The sequence below is a fragment of the Parasteatoda tepidariorum genome, chromosome 10 (assembly GCF_043381705.1).
Source record: "Parasteatoda tepidariorum isolate YZ-2023 chromosome 10, CAS_Ptep_4.0, whole genome shotgun sequence".
Classification (NCBI taxonomy): domain Eukaryota; kingdom Metazoa; phylum Arthropoda; class Arachnida; order Araneae; family Theridiidae; genus Parasteatoda; species Parasteatoda tepidariorum.
The window spans coordinates 76,902,397-76,925,129 of NC_092213.1; the positions used below are offsets into that span (position 1 = coordinate 76,902,397).

Genomic DNA, 22,733 nt, shown 5'->3' on the forward strand with positions numbered 1-22,733 from the left:
TTATATATAGAGAATATGAAAATATTGAATTCGCATAAATTTGAAATTTACAGTTATTATAAGCATGATTTAAGAAACAAACTATAAGTAATCTTAAAAAAATGCGCAAGTTGATGACGCAGGAGGTTGAAAGGACTTTATGAAAATCTCCTTGAATTTTTTAATTAGAAATTAAACTCAGTTGCGCAGAACATTCTAGAAATTAATTTAGAAGCAGTACTTGAATTAGTAAGTGGAGCTAAAAATAATTTGTACGAAATGGCTCACCTATTCAGATTTAAAATTTTGTGAAATTGTGTGAAAAGTCCGGAGTAGTTGTTACTTTGTCCAAAACTTGAACCCTAAGTAGAACTTCTACACAATTACTTTACTCATTAGTGATTCGAAATATTTGCTATATTTTTTCGATGCTCAAATAGTAATTTGTGTCCCCCTCCCCTGATGATCTCACTTTTTTGATCCCATTTCGATTTCCCTATCAATCAGAATTCAGTGCATTAACGATGCTTAAGGGCTTATACCTGAGAAATTCAATATTAACAAGATTTGATTTAATACATTCTTATACGGGACATCGAAGAAAACACAAAGAAAACCAGAAAAAAATATTTTAAAAGAAAAGGTGAAAAATTATTTGAAAAAATATTTTTTTTAAGTTATAAAATTATTTTTAAACACATTATTAAAAACAATTAAAAAGCCGGAAAACAAAATAAATAAAAGATATAATTCTGTCGTCAGCTTACACTATTAGATAACAGAGTGCTTTCTGGTATTGGTCCCAGTAGAACGCCGAAGTCAAGCCTCACTGGCGGGTGGGTGGTTGACTAATTTGATCAGCCTGCGTAGGAGACGAGGGCGCGTGGTTATTTCCTCGTTAAACTGTTCTACTGTAAAGTGCATGACTTCACGCTCCAGACGCCGGTCTACCAGAGCAGAGGAGCCATCCCCTTTTCGGAGGATCAAGATTGTGATGGCATGTCTTCGGATCATCCTCAGGGATGTTTCCCAGTTCGTCGCCATTAGCCCATAATGCAGCTCTAGAGCGATTTAAATAAAGTACCTACCTACCATTCTACTATTGTATTACTATATAGTCAAAGTAAAATACATCAATACATTATTGTATTGTATTGATAAATTTGAACATTAAATATTAAATCTTTGAATATTTAATATTCAATTCTTCTGAATATTAAATCCTTTCTTTGTTTGTAGGTGGCATTCAGTCTGACTGTGTGAACTTATCAAATCAGAATGGCAACATAACTGGGATATTACCGGGATCTAGAAAAGATAATAAAGATTACCATGCATGCTGGAATATTTTGAATCCCCATAATCGTTTGCTGAAGATAGAACTGAAGCACTTGGATTTTAAGTATTCGGTATTTAGAAATATACTACTTCTGTATAATTGATTAAGATTCAAAAATTTTTAAAAAAATGTGAAATGCATAGTTAGAAATCAAAATATTTCACTTTCAAAACTGGCGAATTTTTAGAACACATTTTGATTGAATTTTTAAAAATTGTGTTTTAGTTCTCTACCATCGGGTGGAAAAAAAAACCTTTAATAGCAATTATCTAAATTAAAATACAATATTTTTGATTGATTTACTGAATTAATTTCTTTATAATATTGATGCGTACATTGCGCCAAAAAAACGGACCATCCTAAATAACTTATTATTATTATAATTTAGTTATTTATTTACGAAATCAAACACAAAAATGCACTTTAGTTGAATAAACATACCTTTTTTTTCGACGGATTTAAATTTCTGACCCCCAAAATATAGGGGGTAGCCGCAATATGGTCCACATTTTTTTGACAGAAGAGCGATCCAAAATTTGGACCCCTTAATGTTAATTTTACTTTCTGCGTATATATCTCCTTATCTTGAGAACTTCTAGAGCGAATTGAAAATTTTTTTGCCCACAATTGTAAAATTCGTTAATCCTAAGATAATTCCATGTGAAAAATAAATGTTTGTTAAGATTAATTATTTTTTACTCTTTTATTTAAAAAATAGTCGAAAAAATTTTGGATTGTAGGGTGTAAAATGTTTTACGTCATTTTTAAAGTAAGTTATTTTGTATAGTAAAACACAAAATTTGAACAAAAAGAGATCGCTTTCTTGGCCAAACTGGGGTGGCCATATTTCCTAGATTGCGGTTGCCCCCTATATTTTGGGGTTCAGAAAAAAAATGTGCCTATTCAGTGAATGTACGTTTTTACGTATTGTGTACGTTTTGTGTTTCGTAACTTAAAATATCGTCTGTAGTGAATAAATTAGCATATTTAAAGTCACGTACTTGAACTATTAAGAAAGATTCCTAGCATGTAAAGATCCGATCATTAGATCAAACGTTAGAACTACTTTTGGTCTAATGATCGGATCTTTAATGATCTGTGTTATATGTTTATCTACCATTTAATTTAACTACCATTACACGGAGAGGAATATCTCCCACTGTTAGCTTGACGACAAGAGGACTCTAACCCATGATCCGTCTACCACTGAGGATATTTTACGTCGGCAATGTTGTCGGTGTGAGCCGGGTGCGGAACTCGAACCAACCCGGTTCATCTCCTTGGAAGGCGAAAGCTCTATCCCCTAAACTACGGCTCTGCTGCTGTACAACATACAACAAACCGAAAATCGGGATGCGTTATTTAGCACGCGAAAGAGGTACATGATCAATGCATGGCAGCAGAATCACTCGAATTTCGCATTTAGAAATTATGAGCGAAAAATTATGCGTCACTCTTCTACATAACCATCCCATCAGTAGGTCAATACCCCCTCCCCCTCAATAACCAGGTAACACGTCCGACAGGCAAAGGGTTTATAGTTCCTTAGATGAGATAGCATGATGAAACAAGTGTTGACTATCTCAACATCCTTACAACCAAGTCAAAGTTCTTGATGGTCCCATCAAAATATTTTAATAGTTTATGTTTGTTTCAATACGATTCATGATGGTCCAACATCATTTGATGGTTACCATCATCCAACATCTTCCATTATGAGTTCATGTTTTTTGATAAGCCCACAAACTTCCATCATTCCATGGACCTCTTTCATTTGATCCTCATGGACCATGATGGTTCCCTCTATACATATGCATGATGGCTTAATAGGAATTCTTGTTGGTTCTCAGGAATATACCATCAAAACAATTTGCTTGTTTTCTTTAAATGTTAAACCATCATAAATCAGTTCGAATTCTTAGATTGGAATGATGGTTGTTCATGATCATTCAAAGATTTGATTTATAAGATACTATGATGAAAATTCGTGATGAATCATGATGGTACAACAATCCATTTTCATGATAATAATTCTTGTTGGTTCAGTACAAAAATATGCAATCAAAAGAATTTGGGGGTTTTTTTCATGTTGACCCATCATAAATCAGCCCGAATTCCTATATTGGGGTGATGGTGGTGATCATTGTAACATTTAATTTCTAGAAGGCTGTAATGGAAATTTTTGATTAATCAACACGAACAAACCATCGAAACAAGTTTCCATTCTTATGTTGGTCCCTCCTAAATCAGTCCGAGTTGCTTCATCGGGGTGATGGTTACTTATGTTGTTTTCCATCAAAAAATATAATGGTTCATGATGGAACTATTGATGATTACCATCAGGATTATATTGGTCCATCAATTGAAACGATAAGAAATTTTGACTTGGAAAAACTGTTATTCTGGTTTTACAGGTGATAGCATCGAAGGGATTGAAGAAGCCCGTTCTAGAGTTGTTGACCTACTGAAGAGTAAGTGGTCAACATGGAAATGGATCGATCACATTCCAAAGGCAGTCACAGCTTTTTCTTTGGCCGAAGGACCTCATTTCGGAGATCTTGAAGACTATCTTATGTTGAAGCAAAGGGATATTCAAATATTACTATCATTAGTGCGGTAAGTGAACACATTGTTTGTTTAACCCTTTATTTATTGGGTTGTTTTATTTGTGACAAGATGAATACTCGTTCTTCATACAAGTTTAAAAATATCGGAAAATCGCTATCAATTAATATTAGTTTTTTATTTACATATTAGTAGTCCTTTTCAGTGACTTTATGTTATAAGATAAATTTAGTCTCGCCTCTATAGGAGGCATTCAGGATACACTGAAGACAACTTGAGCTGATAAGAACTGATGAGAACTTTATTGAACTGATAAGACACTCACCAGTGTGTGTCTTATCAGTTCAAGAAAACGAATTGATTGTGATGAACAAAAGAGGCCTTCAAATGAAATGACCTCGAAGGTGACCCTGGGTTGCACGGGTGTAAATGTACAGATGTAAAGATGTGCCATGTTTGTACAGATGTAAAATTTACAGATGCAAATTTGTTTGCGAAGCTCCAAGTCACAATTGACGAGATGGGATAGCCTGGTTGGTAGGGCACTGGGCCCATGTCCAAGAGGGCGTGGGTCCGATTCCTGAAGGCCGAAGACTCCTCGTGTAATAAAAGGTGACTGATGCACGTTAAATCCGTCGAGTTAAAAAAGTCCTCCATGTTCCCATAGCAAATCATACATCTGCAGGTACTGATCCAGGAGTTTCCTTGTCTTTTGGATTGTATTCAAAATGACAAGGCTACGGAGTTGAACATTAGTAGTCGTAAATCTAAAATTGGGTCGCCTGTTCAACGACGGTTACAAAATAAATAATAAAAAAGTTACAACTGCTCCGTAATATAAATTACACATGTTACATGCTTTTATAGGCCAGAACAATAAAATTTGTTACAGAATATATGAGCATGAATTGTAAATGATGGTGTCCAGATGGAAGGTAAGATTAAGCAAAACACGTTTTTAGAAGTACAACTCTTCTAAGTAAATATTTACTTATACTTTAGTCTAAATCAGTGTGATGCTACTGCTCACGGCCAACTCATGATTGGCAAAATTTACTTGATGTCAGCATTTTGTTTCCTTAATTTTGTTCTTAAGTACATAACTTGCATTTTTTAGTTCAGTTAGAGTTGGTGTGAAATTATTTAGTTTTACAGAAACACGTTTCAAAAGCGTGGCAACAAATAAACGAAACATATAGTTTCAGATAACTCTAGGTGTACTAATTCAGAGACGTAGTTCTCACATGACATCCACGTTGATCCTTGCACTTACCAAGGTCAAAGACGAAGAAAAAAAACTGACATTGCAATAGATCGTGCTATAAACTCCTTTTTAAGATTGAACAGAGCTAACAAGTAAACTAACTGCACGATAACAAGTGTAACTTATGTTATCTTTTAAAAAAATTTTTAAAAAAATCATTTGTGAAAAATTTAATTAATAATCTTAAAAAATTTTAAAAAAATCATCAAAAATTAATCATTTTAAAAAATCATCTGTATAAAAACGTTTAATGTTACCAAACAGAGAAATTTATTCTTCAAATGTCCCTTCCACATGAGCTAATCAAAAATTTTTTTAAGCAGTTTTAGGGACGGAGGCTTAAACTCCACCTTGCACCTTCTGTAAAAATTTTTGGAACGCAGCATAAATAGTTCTGGAGTTTCACGAGAGACACACAAGCAAACTGTTTTTGTTATTATAGACCATTTTGATCACCACGACATTTAAACGATTCAAAGATATTCACAAAAGATTTAATATGCACAATGATTTTGTGAATTTGTAGATTTTGAGATTTTACCTCTATAAGTAATGTGGATCGAGTGCTGCAAATTCTTCTGCGTGAGCAATAAAGTTATGCCTAATTTGTTTCACTTCGTCAGAGCAGATTTTAAGGATTTTCGCCTTTTTATCTCAAATACAAAAACTTTTACTATTATATTATAAATAATATGAGTTTAGTCGTGAGGGCTCATGGGATAGAGAGTTCGCCTTCCACTGAGGTAAACTGGATTCGAATCCTAGCAATGGCTGGTGGATACGAATTTCGCATCCGGCTTGCACCGACCACAGCGTTAACGTGAAATATCCTCAGTGGTAAACTGATCCTGCGTCAGGTTAAGGGTTTCGTGGTTTTCCTCTCCATGTGAAGCAAATGCTGGTTAGTTTCATCAAAAATTTCTTCCACTTTCACGATGGAAAATTTCTCCAAATACTTTATCCAGGAGTTCCTTTGTCTTCTGGATTGGGTTTAAAATTGCAAAGCTACGGAAAGGAATATTAGTAGTCGTAAGCCCAAAAATTGGATCGGCTGTTCAACGACTGCCATAAATTAAATTAAAATTATATGAGTTTTGCCCCTTGAAAACAATAGTAGTGCATGATTGTTCACAGCTTTAGAAAACTATCGTGATACATTATTTCTGCCTGGCCCTCAAGAATTGAGTTCTCAGTGGGATTCATCACAGTGTGTATGGAGGCTTATCTTGTGACGGCCAGAGAGTAAAAATATCTAGCTATCGCGCTAATTAAAAACACACTCTACACTCATCAATCCCTGTTATATTAATGCAATGAATGATGGCATGATACGTATAATAGTTTATTGTTATTAATTGGTCTATATTAGAGAGTGTATGAAAGTTGCTTATAGAAATTTTGCTCTAGCAACATGCTTATGATAATTCACATGATAATTTATTGTTTTTAACTGGTTTATGTTGCAGGGCGTATAAAAAATGTTAATAGATGTATTTCGGTTTTTTAGCAACTTAAGATATGCTTAAGATAAATTCATATAATGATTTATTGATTTTAATTGGTCTGTGTTGCAGAGTATGTGAAAATTATTCATAAAAGTTTATTGTTTGAAGAAATTTCGATATCAACGGAAAAAGTTTTAATGATTCTTATAAACCCACCAGCTCTTTGAAAAAAATTTAAAACTAATGATCTTTATGAATACTTTGTATTCCTTTTAGTGACGTCCATTTGAATGACCAGCTTAGCACATTCATTAATTCCTTGCTTTCTACTTGTCACGATCCTCGTGATTTTTATGGATACAATTTGGTAAAACTTCTGAAAGAACAAGTGATGTCTGAAAACTTTACCCATCCCACATCTTATTTGGCTCTCTGTAACGCCAACGAAACATGGCCAGATAGAGTTTATCAAGATCTCGCCAACACTTACAATAGCAGCATCGACATACCGTTTAGAAGAGGTAAGATCCAATAAATATATTTAGCAAAGTTATATAATTCATTAGTATCGAAAAAAGGTGATATAAAAACATCCACCAAAACCATCAACCAAAAAGATCCCCTTCTCCGACTGCCTCGTTTGCTTCCACCTCCACCACCAACACTCCATGGCAAACCATTGCCAGCAGAACATTGAAGTTAAATCAGATCAGGTGGCCACCACGGCTTTGGTTGGTTCGGAGACAACCGATGCAGCGGCTACCACCAAATCTGTGTGTCTGTTTTGCCATTCACCAACCTTGTTATATAATTTATTAGTATCTAAAGTGGTGACATGCAAACATGCACCAAAATTATCCACCAAAAAGATCCCACGCTACCCCTTCTCCGACTGCTTCGTTTGCCTCAACCTCCACCACCAACGATCCATGGCAAACCATTACCAGTAGCACATTGAAGTTACATCAGATCAGATGGCGACCACGGCTTTGGTTGGTTTGGAGACAACCGACCCAGTGGCTACCACCAAATCTACTTGCATGACTTGACAAGAAGCATATACAGGGATAGTGAATGCTCTACTCTCTGAGTCACCACGTCTCAATTCGTTATTAAATGTATATCAATATGTGTGTTAGATTTTTGATCCTTTCCTATTACACAGTGATATTTAAACATTTTCATATTTTTAGACACTATGTGTATTCCTTCCATATTGCTTTTCTAGAACACCAGGCATTCGCAGTGATGGCTCTTTCTTGCGAAATTCGCCGAAGGGGAAATCATTCCGTTGCAGAATTTAAAAAATTCTTAGATTTTTATGAAACTAATATTCGAGAGTTTAAAGCCCTGCAAAAACCGAGTGGTAGCTTCGGAAACGTGCACAGAACTGCTCTCATTACTCAGGTATGTAGAAATTCTTATGTTTTTCCGTTTCATGACCTAGAGCTAGTGAATAGTCTTTTTTTATTTTATTTTATTACCGTCATTGAACAGTTAATCCAATTTTTTGGGTTTACGACAACTACTGTTCATCTTTCTATTCTTGTAATTTTGAACCTAATCCCCAGAAGAGAAGGAAACTCTTGGATCAAGTAGTGGGAGAAATTCGCGACTTTTTTGATAGAACTAACCAGAATAGGCACTGCATGGAGAGGAAAACCACTAAGAGCCCCCACGGTTGGCCTGACGCCAAGGGGACTGTAACTCATGATCTGCCTCTCCAGTCCAGTACCCTGCCAACCAGACTATCCCTGCCCACATACATTAGCTTCGAAAAAGCATTATGCTTTTATTTTAGATCCAAATATAAGTATTTATATTATTAATATGTTGTGATATTCTTCAAAAATAATCATAATAATAAAACACCGAGGCTACAACGTTTCTTTATTTTTTTTAGCGAAAAGGAACAGACCTATTAGGGCACTCTATCGCGATTCTTTATACCATCTTCGGCTGCTAGAGTCAGATAGATTCATTTTACGTATGTTACAATGGACTATGGGTCGTAAGGTAGCCCATAATTTAGAGATTTGGACTCCGATCAGGATGGGTCGGGGATTGATCCTCAACTCCGATAAGACCCACCGAGTACATGTAATATGCGTGCTCGCAAAATCTATGGAAACAAAAGTCCTGCGATAGGTCACTGAACAGCACTATCGATACAGGAAACTGATGAAAATTTCCTTTTCCTTCTGATCTATGCCTAAATCAGTTGGTGCTGCCATCTATCTGTGGGAATTTGAGATAAAACATACTTTCACCTTTGCTGCACCTTTCTAGCTTAATTCGCTTAAGTTCAATGACTGCAGAGCTTGGCTTATCTATGTAACATTAGAAACAACAGCAGTGGACGGTGAAGGGAAAACCGCGTGATGTGATCACGGTTCTGAAAAGATTTAAGAAGCAAAAAAGATATTTTTTAAAATTAATCTTAAAGTGCTATTTATAAACGCCCCATATGACAAAACATCCATGTATTTTCAGGCGTTGATTGCTAGTGGTCATGAACAGGAGACTGATTGGAATTATAGTAAAGCTATGGAAACTTTAATGCAATCAATAAATACGTCTACAACTGACATAATTTCTATATATTTAATTCTACCTTTGCTGAATGGAAAGAGTTTGACAAACATTGCTTTCACAAATTGCTCATCACTAAGGAATCATGGTAAATTGTTTTTTGCTTTTTTTCAAATAATCAGACTATAATAATTTTGAGTTTTTTTTTCTTTCACAAATATCTTTCATATTTACAGATGATCTGGTGGCTGAAATTCATGACGATTACTTAGGACCGAAAATTAAAATTCAGTATTCGCTGTTTGTAGGAGATCCTAAAGATGCCATCTACACCATAGTACTCAAAGTGCCAAAACACTATGGGGCTTTCGATGTGATGCAGCTTATTTCAAGGAAATACCCCAAATATGAGTAATAATTCATATTCCCTTTTTAAAAAGTTACACAGGGTAACAAATTTGTTGTTGCCTTTATGCAAGTACTTGAGGGAGATTACAAGTTAAAAATTAGTTTTGTTCCGAAAAACTATAGATTTTTTTTTTCAAAATGATATATTTAGCTTAATTAAATTGTTGTTTGAATGGAAGTTTTATAAAGGAAGTATAGGTTTACATACATATACACTTGCCTGCGCCTTTTAAAATAATACTTAAGAGGAAAAANTAGATACCTGAAACCTTAAAAAATTACTGAATAAGAAATAAAACACTCATCCAACTATTTATAAGCACTGAAACTATGGAAATATTAGTTTTGACATGATTGTTTAATGCTGCAAGTCTTTTTAATGTTATATTTAAAATAAAAATTCACTTTTAATTGTGCCTAAAATGAAACTAGTCATTTATAAATTCTTTTACATGTTCATTACCAGCCGAGAGCAGGTGATTATACAATATCTATCATTAAAGAGTGGTAATCGATAAATTTAAAATTAAATTTTCTTATTTTAGCAACCATTTTAGTTCTTAAATTTTACTATAAGTTTAATTTAATGAGCAATATATTATTGTCATTTGAAAACATATTTTCTTCAAAAATAGCCACTTGAAGTGTTTTAATGATACAAATTATAGTAGATGTGTAGTAACAAACGTCTGGTGTAGTAGATGCGTAGTAAAAAATCTTCTGGAGATATCGCATGATGGAATAATAAACGTGTTGGCGTGTGACCTATTTTTAAAAAAATCATTAAGTCTAATAATATAAAATTTAAACTAAAAGATCTTACTGTATTGTATCTAGATAAATGTTTGAAAATAATTACTAGAAATATTGAAATACCAGACACTATATCGCCATTCTATTTGGGGAACGATCTAGCAAATGTATGCACATTTTTTAAGATAGCACTGAGCTGAGTAAATAGCAATAATTAGTTTATTTATAGAAATTGAACAGAATTGAGTATAATATCAGAATATATTGAATAATTAAATTGATTAAATAATATAATTGAGTATTATTTTTGATTAAAAGTACCTAAATCTTTCCTCTGTTTACAATCCTTTGAAGTCTGAGTTTCGTCCTTTTGGAAATCTCAACCATAAATTATCCGCGTTCTTTATTTCCAATTTCTAAATTTGTGGCCCGGTGGCTTCGCACTCTCCTGCCACAAGTTCTGCGTTCGATCTTCGGTGTAGGCAAAGTTAATTCAGCCTTTCATCCCTTCAGTGGGTCGATAAAATGAGTGCCAAGCCTGCTTTGGACCTAAACACTAAGGATTCCGTGTTCGGCTGACCACCTAACCGAGACATCTGCTCCGGCACCCCAGAGCCGAAGGTCAAGAAAACTGAGATGGGCAGAGTAGGCCTTGGACCTATATGGGCTGTCACGACACTGAGTTTAGTTATATTTGTGGCTTGGATTTGTCTCAGAATAGTTTTTCAATCTCCTACACTGCTAGAATTTTCATTCTAAAATTATGGAAGCAGTCTTTACACCTGATTAACCTTAAAGTTTACAGTAAAGAATATTTTTCACCTTTATGATTTTAAAACTCTCTACAACTAGTACGTGGTTGCAAAACCACGAATACAAAACTCTCCGGTTCGTTAACCATTTACAACTAGCATGGTTTCAAAACTGTAAAAAGAAATTTAACTGAACATAGGATCTATGTTTTGTGTGAGGTAATGGGCATAGGAGAGTGCAGGGCACTGAAAACTCTTGTTTTGATGGGGATGGTGAAACATTTTGGTGTCTCCGCTGGGGCTCGAACCCTAGTTCTGTCGATCATGAGACAGAAAGATTAGCCCTCTCGGCTATAATAAGTAAGCAGTTGCAATTAACTAAACGGCTTCATTAGGTGGATTTAATTGGTGTGATGAAATTCTGATTATTTAACCGTTTTAGGTGAAAGCAGTTAATAAACGGTTTTTCTCCCAATTAACAGTTTGATTAACCATCATTTTAATGGTTATTTGACTGTTTGGTTTAAATATGGTAAAATAACAATTGAATAAATTAGTATTTAACCATTTTTTCTGAGAAATTTCTTAGAGTGTAAGCTCGGAATTTAACTGATTGTTGAACGCTTGTCTCGAATGCGAAGAGTCACATTGTATAACTGTGTGCAGAAAAAACATACAAAAACAGAAAGAATCAATGAGCATCTATATTTTTCAGAATCAAATGCGCTGTAATGCAAAGAGTCACATTGTATAACTGTGTGCAGAAAAAACATACAAAAACAGAAAGAATCAATGAGCATCTATATTTTTCAGAATCAAATGATTTATTTAGAAATTATTTCAAGAGAATAGAGAATATAAATAACCATTCTGAAAATAAATAACCATTATTTTTTTCGGATTTTCGTAGGTCCAAATAGTCCAGCTTTAGACGAAGGAGATCACATTGCCATGTGGTACAAGAAAGCTGCATCACACTAATTCTAAATAAAAAGTATCAGCATTACTTTGAACTTATTTTGCATGTAATTGTAAATTTTAATAAATGTACTGTTCTTAATAACACAGCAGTTACTTTACTTTTTATAATTCTTAGTTTTTTCCGTTTTGCAGCCATTAGTTTTTTTCCGTTTTGCAGCCATTAGTTTTTTTTTTTTTTTTTTTTAACATCGATGAAAATTTTAATAGTCAATGAAACGGCAAAAAATTTTGCTTGAACAATTCAGGGGACAATTATAAATTTTATTCAAATCAAGCGCAAATTTTTAATTGAAATTTGTAACATAGATCTAGTCAAAGAGGTCTTTAAATTTCGATTGGAGATAAATTCATAAATTCTTTCTGGGGATTTGAACCCTGATCGTAGCAAAACTAATAACCAATATTATTTTTAAAAAAATAGAAATTTATTTCATTAATTATTCTTTTTCGGTTCACCATAAAGGATACAAAAATGAAAATTTTATACACATATTTAAAAAAAAAACTGCCACAAAGACTTAAGAGAATTGACCCAAGTTTTCCTTAAGGCAAAATAAGCTTAAAATAATAAAAAAGAAGCTTTGATAAATGTTTTTAACGTTTTGGCAAATAATTTACTGATGATTATAAATACTGTAGTTTTGTTAAGAGTTTTCCCTACCGTAAAATAAGCTGCAACTTTTATAAAGTTTTTTTTACAGCTTTTGTAAAGGTTAATCTATTCCCTGCACCTATTAGCATATCTACTAAGCAAAGTTTGAATTGAATTTTCACTGCTGTCCTCCATAATTTAACATTGAACACTTCTTTGCACATCTGCAAAGGCGCTTGTCTTAGTAAGGAAAACGAATTGACCATCATCGAGATAGCAAAATAAGGTTTAGTTTAACTCAGCAGAAACCTTTTAATGTAAACCTAGAAAGGTTTGTTATGCGGTTTACGTGTAAACCTTCGAACCTTAAAACGAGATCTGTGATAATCTGCTCTATTCTACGCACATTATTCTAATCCAAAACCTTGGAAAAAAACCTCCTATATAAAAACCTTAAATCGAGGTAGACTTGGTGTTTTCAAGCGTGAAAAAATCCTTTAATAAAGCTAGTCTCAAAGTGAAAATAATCTTAAATCTAGGTGATCATAAGGTTTCTTTTTGCAAAGTCTTGTATGCTCAGCTAAAATCCACCTAGTCTTGAAATTTTAGTGGATCATGCAAGTTGATCCTATTGCTAGTGTCACGTCAGCTAAAACCTCACTGTGGATCTAACAAGGGAAACTAGGGAAGTGTGACTCGCCAATTTTAAAATAAACTAGTGGGATGTATGCCTTATGAGGAATAATTTTAGGGGTAAACATTCGTTTCGGCCCATAAGAGGTCCTGTGAGAGATTAAAAATAATTCAATGTATAGAAAAATCGGTATTTTATTACTTCAATGCTGACTATTAGTTATTGTAATTGTCTCATACTCCAATTAATTTTGTGGTACTTTCACGCACTATATAATGCATATTTATTGTCAAAATTGATTTCGAAAATTTTATATATCTGTGGTTTTTCTGAAAAACCTGTTAGGTAAATTTTAAAAAAAATTTACATCAAATTTTTTAAATTTTTTCTTCTTCAACAAACATTCTAAATTAATTGGAGTATGTAATTGAAAATCAATTTATAAATAATTAATTAATAATTAATTAGCAATTAATTTTCTGATTAATTTATTAATTAGCAAATAAATCAATTATCCAATTAATTACAAATTAATTGGAGTATGAGACAATTACAATAACTAATAGTCTGCATTGAAGTAATAAAATACCGATTTTTCTATACATTGAATTATTTTTTATCTATCACAGGACCTCCTATGGGCCGAAACGAATGTTGCCCCCCAAAATTATTCCTCATGAGGCATACATCCCACTAGTTTATTTCAAAATTGGCGAGTCGCACTTCCCTAGTTTCCCTTGTAAGTGACCATTTTACTTAAGTGGCAATACTTCTTAAAAAAACTTTAAAAAATAATTTTTTTAATCTTTTTTAGGATGAAAGATTTGAAACTGCAATTTTTTTGCTTTTTTGAAAAAAGGTTTTTAGTACAAACGTTTTCATGACATTAAAAAGAAAATTTTGACACAAGGTTGCCGTAAGGTTTACACGCTTTCTGGGCAGTCTGTGTTAGTTTAAAAAATAACGAATATGTTGTTTCTCTGTGTGTAGATTCAATAGTTTTGCGCATATAGCCATTTTTCTAAGAGAGACAATTGCTGTTCTGATTTAACCCTTTCGCTCCGACTGTCACAAATACGTGCCAGCATAAAACCGTATCAACCAGGGTAAAAAGATAAAACTGGTAATCAAAGTAATTCTTTGGCAGTTTATTTGTGGGCGGAGTTATAATCGTTTGGTTTATTTAATTCACCATACTTTGTTCAACATAAAACTATTTAGTTATACTTTGAATTAACATTGATTATATAGATGATTAAACTAACAATAATTAAAGTAAAAGCAAAGTAAGTCTGTCAAATTAGAAACGACTACATTTAAGTTACCGTTTTTTATTTAACACGTTTACAACGGGGTGACCCATCGGTGGGTCACGCTAGATTGTCTCGTCTTAAAAGCGCACCGGAGTAAAAACTGGTAACAAATAAATTTCATTTTTTAGTTTTTTTCCGGGAATAATACTACCAATTGCTTTTAACGGATGCAATTTTTATATTGAATTGTTTCTTCGCCGTGATAAATTTCCTTACAGTGAATTGTTATTGTTGAGAATAGATTAACTCCTCCCGAATATTATCTAATATTGAAATAGTTCTTATACCAGTATTTTCTCTTTTCCGTCCCGCTTTCAAGCGCAACACGTGTTAAAAAATAACGGATATGTTGTTTCTCCGTGTGTAGATTCAATAGTTTTGCACCTTTAGCCATTTTTCTAAGACAGACAATTACTGTTCTGATTTAATCGAGGATTTTGTTTTAATTATTGCAAACTTTTTTATTACTATTTTTTTTACATTTATGTTGGGTATTAGCGAATATATAACATCGTACGCGCAGATTTGCAGATATGCAAATTCGCAAAAAGTGCTTTCTTCGCCCAAAGAATTGTAACTGATTTTTTTTTCTTTGCATTTTCACTATATTCATTGATATGAAAATAATTATTATTAGTCACTGAATGAGGGATTAAGGAAATCTTGAGCAATTTCTCTTAAGCATTTGTGAAGGTTTTCTTCAGGGCATTTTACCTTTAAAATAGATACAACAACTAAAGTTTTCAGTATTAGAAGAGCTAGTCTGTAGGTATCTTTTTTACTGAAAATCACTGCATTTAAGTGAGTAATTTGCTTACTAACTGAAAGTAGGTTTTATATATATGACTTTTTCTTGTATTTTTTTAAATCAAACATTGTAATTAAGAGGATTTCATTTAAATAGAGTGCAATAATTCACCAGACACATCAATTAAGTTTTTTTGTTTTTTATTTTCTGCTTTAAATTTTTTGTAACATGAATAGCAAATATTTTGACAAGTATTTTGTAAATGACTAATATTTTGTATTATTATAAGTTGTTTTTTAACAAATTAGAAAATATTGCTCCACATTTTTTTCTTCTAATAGACTTTAAGTACTAATGACTACGTCTTTATGTAAGAGTCTCTGTTTAGCAAATCATCAATGGAGACGCACATCCAACTTCCAATAGGGAATTACATCTTTTGTACATAAGATTTTCCTTCTTAAATACTGAATAGAAAATACAGTCTCTTGGTTATGGAACATATCTACTAAAGGCCTTTGTTTGTTTACTGCTAATCCAGACATTCTTTTTCAAACTCTGCTAAATCATTTTTTCTTTCTTAAATACTGAACACAATTTATAGTCTGCTGGATATGGAAAACGTCTACTGAAGTTCCACACGCTATCTTTCAATCTTTGTTAGGTCATTTTTGCTTTATGAGGAGGATCAAGCCATCTTGAATTATCCAATCGTCTCCATTGAACAGATGAAGGCTGTCATAAATTGGATTTTCTTTCTTTAGTAATGAACACAATTTATAGTCTGCTTGGATACAGAACACGACTACTGGATACCAATGCTTGCTTTATGCAAAGTCACATACAATCTTATTGGGTCATATATGCCTAAGCTTTTTTTCTTCTTTTTTTCAGCTTTGTCTTACTTCATTTAATCTTATTCTATAGCTCAGCTTTTTTTGCTTTCTTTCTTTTTTTTCTTTTTGCTTTATTTACTTATTTATTTTTTAATTTTTACTTTTTTGCTTTCTTTTTGTTTTACTTCATTTAGTTTTTTTATTTATATTTTTTGCACAATTCAGCTTGTCAGCTGATTACATTGAAATTTTTTTTTTGCTATGCATTTTTTTTTATTTTTTTTTTTATTTTATTTTTTTTTGTTATTTTTTTTTTTTTAATTTTTTTGCTTTAGATATTTTTTTTTGCACAATTCATAGTTTGCTGAAGGCCAATGTTAGCTTTTTACCAAGTCCCACACATTCTTCTTCAATCTCTGGTAGCTCATTTTTGCTTCAGGAGAAAGATCAAGGCACCTTGAAGGCATCCAGATTTGTGCATAGGCCATTATATGTAGGATTTTCGTTCCGAAGTACTCAGTTTAAAGTCTGCTGAATACAGATCACGTATACTGAAGATCAAAGGTTTTATATTAAGTCCCATACATTATCATTGAGTCATTTTTGCTTTTTTTTCAAAACTTTTTTTTAATTTTTGCTGAAAATTATTTTTTTATTTATTAATTTTTTTTGCACAATCTGCTGAAACCGGTAGATTATTTTAGCTGTAATGTTTTNTTTTTTTTTTTTTTTTTTTTTTTTTTTTTTTTTTTTTTTTTTTTTGTACAAGCTATTATTTTTTTTTTATTATATCCCAAACATTCTCTTTCGGTGTTAGCTGCTAAGTTATTTTTTGCTTTCTAAAAAAGCTATTCAGTTTTTTTTTTTTTTTTTTTTTTTTTTTTTTTTNTTTTTTGATTTTTTTTTTTTTTTTTTTAATATGAAGCTAATGCGTTGTAATGTCTAATCTCCACCTGAACAATCATCATGAAGGCTGGATGAGGCTCAGTGCACTCTGCTTTTTTGTATTTAGAATCATTAGCACTCCTGTCATATATACTGTCTTATAGATAGCAAAAACCATAATATTTCCTTCTATTTTCATACATGTTTCTATTCATTCTGGATCATTCTATTGCTTTGATGGTCCGAACAGCAAGCTATTTTTCATATGAGCTTCGGTTCTGTTACGTAGTTTGCCTTCTATTTAACCTCTATTTAAAATTAAATTGAAGTATTTTATTTTTGCAGGCAACCAATTTTTTTCTTATCCAGCTCATGAATGTATCTTCATTATTGCTATCTGCGGTGTGCTCACTAGAATGATCATGAATAGCTATTGCTTTCGGACTACTTGAAGTTTGCGTGCCTTCAGAAACCATGCTATTTTTTGGAACAGGTTTCTCATTTTTCGCAAACTCATCGATTTCCAAAAACTCTTTCAACTCCAGAACTTCCTTCTGCAATGCTGCATTTTTGCGCTTTAGCATTTCCCATTCCTCATTCAATTCTTCAACTCTTTTTATCAATACATCAGCATGCTTGCAATTATCACATTCGAGTTTTTCACGCGTTTGCTCAAATTCAGTGTTGGGTTTTTTTACTTGCAGTGGCTTAACACTGACATCAGCAACACGTTTTACGCCGTGATTTCTATGCATGCTAAGCTTTTGGTTTCCTTCTCTACAAAAATGCAGCCATATTGCATCTGGACCTGTTCCAATCTGACCGCCATTTTCAAAGAAACAATGCTCCATTGCTTTTGCAGCATTCCACCGCTTCCTTCGATCGGGCATCAGAAAAGTGTGCACAAAATTCAGTGCAAGCCTAATTTGCCCGTCTGCAATGCCCGTCGCAGGAAACAATCCACTCATGAAGCTTTTGAAAACATCCCCCTAAAAAAATACGGTTACAAAATTTTAATAGTGAATAATTTTTCGATAGTCAAAACGTTTTTGAAAAATATGTTTATATTCAGAGAAAATATATTTGTTTGTTTTATTTATTATTTTAAAATATCACATACACATAATATTTGGCATATTTATGGTTAATTCCGCTACTCTTTTCACGATTGCTCCCATCCGTTTGTGAAAGTTAAATCATTAGATAAAAAGTTATTAATATGCTTATTTGCGCACTTATCATTAGTTTGAAATAGTATCATAATTTATGTCTCTTAAAGTAAACATATTTTTTTTTACTCAATAATTAAACTTTATATATATTACACAGATCGCCGCAAAAGATTAGGCTCACATGAAATTTTTCTATAAATTCTAAAACAATCTATATTTTTTCCAAGCACTGTACTGAATATGTGTTAAATTGACAGAAAAAGATACAACAGGAAAGGAAAACAATTCCTTAAACATTAAAGCAGAAAAAATATTCGCATTTTGATCAGTTTAAACTGCCACAAAAGTTTAAACGCAAATAACTAACAACTAAATACAAGATTTTAAAATTTTGTATTTAGTATTTTAAAATTTTGTATTTAGTATTTTAAAATTTTGCATTTAAATGAAAACAATTTAAAATTTTCATAATTAATTTGATAAACCATTTTTTAATTAATTGGAATGCTTAGTTTTCCATTGAATGTTGAACATTGTCCATGTTTTCTAGATCGATCTAGAACTAGATCATGTTTTCAGTTGAAGTACTGATGAATACTGCTTTTCGTACCCTTATGGAACCTATAATGCAATACCTAATATTTTTTAATTTGATTTAGATCAGGATTAAGTGTTGGTAGGGGTATTTTAGAAGTGTTGTATTTTCTAAGTTTAAGCCATTGTTTTAAAGACGTAGATTTATGTATACTAGCACCGTCTTGTTGAAATAACTCTTGTTCTTCGTCTCACCAAATATTTCTCTGATGATCACTTAATGAGCACTCAAAAACGCTGAACCTTTTGAGCCAGAAAATTCAAAATGAACCTCAAAGCAATAGCGAAGCTCTACTATGATTCTTGTATCCAAAAGTTCCGCAAAAAATTTTTCCTCTAGTAGCAAAATTTATACTTTACAATATATTTTTTGTTTTTTAAAATAGATCACATTCCCTTGCTTCTATATTATCTTGATATATTTCTTGATCACCACAATGGTTTCAAGACTTATTGCATATATCGACGTCTGATATATGCTAATTGAATATTTCACCTCAGAAGCAACACTCACACTAAAACACAAACACTCATAGAGTTAAGCACACAGATTGCTGAACCCTGTGAAAGAGCGGTTTTGTGGATCTGATCAGGGCGAGACAAATCCGACTAACTTTTAGTGTATGGACCAACCTCGTACTAGTGGTAATTACCAGAACAATCGGGTCTCGACTTTAACAGAGGTACAAAATCTAACACAATTTAATACATCACTCAAATACATATTGATTAGCTTATTTGTAATTTGTTATCTTGTAAATATTTTAATATTTATTTAACTCGTTTTTATAATTAATTGACTTATTCAATTTTAATATTTTTGTAAATAATTCTATTTGTACTTTCATGTTTTAATTCAGTAATTACTATGGCAAAGTGGCATCTTCTCTCTCAACTCTCCGTCTTGCCATTTGTGTTCCTTTATGTGGCCAGTTTTTTTATAGACGTTTATTAACACGGGATGAATGGGTTATGTTAAAAAAAAAATTTGTTTCATTTTACAATTTTTGTTTCATTTTACATTTTTGGCTTATTTAGTTTTATTTTTGTTTCAATTTTTTTGGCGCTCCTCACGCTATTGTATTCATATATTTTGCTTTGGCTATATTAACACAATGCTAGAAAGCACTAATTTTTTCGGATATAATCATGTGAGCTGATGACGATATCTTTACTTTATATATATTATACATTATCATTGAGTNTATTAAATCAAATAACTACACTACTAACGAATACACTCATTATAAAATTAAGTTCAGGCTGTAAATTTATAGTGGAAAAGTTTTTGTAAACAAATCTGATAGAGATTGTTATCTGAGTTACCCAAAATAATTATTCTTTACATAATAATTATTATATTTTATTTAAAAAATTAAATCAGGCTATTAATCTTTATAAATATCTACCTGAAGAACGTTGAACAGGACAGGATAAATATCCCTGTTCCAATTTTCAGCGCAGGTGATTGCATTACTCAGAGCTTTGTTGGTAAATAGCTCCAAGACCAACACTCCATACGCCCACATGTCGAAAGCCTTGCCTTCAACTTCTGTCACACCCCCGAGTGATAGGCAAGCTTCAGGAGGTCTATACACACGCGGCAATCCAAGTTCATCTCTGCAAAACAAAATTAAATTATTATTTAAAATCCTCACCCAGAGAAAAAAGTAACACGGGACATTATAATCATTATAAATTTAGCAGAAAGAGTGACACCATCTTGTATGACAACCGGGTAAACACCATAGAGATGTTTGAAAATTAAAGACCCTTCACTCAACGTCAAGGTAACAAACACACCAATGCAGTTTTAAAGAGCTATAACGATTAAACGTATGCAATTTAGAAGTGTCAGTCTTAAATGTGCATTCTGTATTTAGCACTATTTTGTGTTAAAGTTAAATTTCATTTAAATGACAACATTTGTCCATTTTAACATTGAATATTGCTACAATTTCATTCTTTACAAAAACTATTTTAGGGTTTTGCCACTTTTTATTTAGTCCCCACATGATAATTCTGTAACCGAGACGCCATCTATGACCGAGAATATGACTTCCACACACACGTCACAGCCCGTTTATAGTGCGGACCCATTCACGCATTCATTCATGCATCCACAAATCGTAATTTTGACCAGAACAAACACCGATTCAGTTCCCCCAGAGGTATAATTTGTTATAGGAACATGGAGGACTTTTTGACCCGACAGATTTAATGTGCAACAGTCACCATTTACATCACTGGCGGTCTTCGACCGACTGGTATTGAACTCATGACCTCTCGGACATTGGCTCAACGCCCTACTAATCAGGCTATTCCGGCTATATTAAATTTATTAATGCAAGTAATGAATAAAAAGCATGTATTGCACTGCATTTTTGATTCATTGCACTTTTGGTAACATAAAATAATATATAAATAGTAATATATTTATTTTATATTAATATAATTAATTTAAAAATATAGTAATCAATTTAGTAATAAAAAAACTGAATATAATCATAAATTTAATCTTAAACATTAAAATACTTTAGGCAATTTATTTTGACGAATACTAAACAAATGTTAAAGGGCTCACCTTGGTATTGCCTTCGTCGCAGATGCAAGACAAGAGAAGTCAGATATGACAGCTCTGTAATCTTGCGATATCAAGATGTTATCGGATTTCAAATCCAAGTGACATGCCTCATTAGAGTGCAAATAAGCCAGACCACAAAGAGTGTCATAAAGCCATGATTTGAGGCAGTCTAGGGCACATGATTGACTCAAAAATTGCTCGTTTTGGACTGCCTCCTTCAAAGTGCCCCGGTGTACGGGCATTACAAAAACTCCTACATCAGGGTTACTGAAGCTAATATATTGCAGCAGGGGGATTATATTGGGGTGACGCATTTTTGGCCAAACTTCAATTTCACTTTTTTTAGTGACTTCAAGCGATACAACTTTGACGGCAACTTCTTGGCCAGAGAAGTCCATCATTTTGTATACGTCACCAAAAGCGCCAGACCCAAGCTTTTCGATGCATACGAAGTGATTAGCCTCTAAAATTTTCATGGCATTTCTTTTGTGCTGGTATCGCTGCCCTGATGAATCAGGGAGCATGGGTTCTTCTTGACCCAAATCATGATCATTTTCATCCAAATGATCACCCATTTCTCAAAACTCCTTTCTCAAAGCGCAGGAAAATTTTTCCCAAATCAATTTTGCTATTAAGCAAGAACTCTAAAGCACACAATCAGTGTTGAAAGCACAAGTTAGAATGATCAAAAATGATTTTACAGCCGTATTTTAATTGTTAAGCAATAATGCAATTTTTAATACAATGAATTCTTAATTACATTTTCTATTGTTAAAAATTAAAATTCGACAACTGATTGTTAGAAAATAATAAATGAAATATAGTTAAAAGTTTATATTGTTGAAGTTCTACTATAAAATACTAAGTAAAAACATAAGTTTTTTTAAATGATAATTTCTAATTACCCATACGTTCCACTAAACAGGGAAATTCGATATGACTTCACGATGTATTTATTTAAAATCTCACAATAGTGGTTAAACAAGGAAAAATAACTAAATAAAATACAGATACAAGTAGAAAACTCTATCGTCTTTCGAATTCTTAGTGATGAAAGCTGGTCGAAAAAGAAATCAAAATCTATTTGATTGCTTTAAAACTTGCAAGTGTTTCGAGTAATCATCTCTTTAACTCTTATTTTACTTTCGGTTATCGAACAGTTCCTATTTTTCAGTAGTGATCTCTCCTTTACTTAATGAATTCATTTAAGAGCCTTAATGAGCACATTTTTCTTCTATTTCAATTTAGCAATAATCGAAAAAATATATATTCAGGGTGATGATTATAGAACGTCCTGTGTGTTCCCTTTGTTCAACTCAATGCATATATTCCTGCTTTATAATTTAGGCAGTTTCGC

At 32.6% G+C, this 22,733-nt stretch overlaps 1 protein-coding gene across 1 annotated transcript; it reads left to right on the forward strand.

Moving 5' to 3' along the window:
• Positions 1 to 2,707: 2,707 nt before the first annotated feature.
• LOC107447231 (uncharacterized protein CG3556-like) lies at positions 2,708 to 9,539 on the forward strand. The gene is made up of 6 exons (XM_071187027.1): positions 2,708 to 2,795; positions 3,733 to 3,934; positions 6,869 to 7,113; positions 7,821 to 7,999; positions 9,086 to 9,272; positions 9,361 to 9,539. The coding sequence occupies exons 1-6, from the start codon at positions 2,708 to 2,710 to the stop codon at positions 9,537 to 9,539; spliced, it is 1,080 nt and encodes a 359-aa protein (XP_071043128.1).
• The last annotated feature ends 13,194 nt before the right edge of the window (positions 9,540 to 22,733 follow it).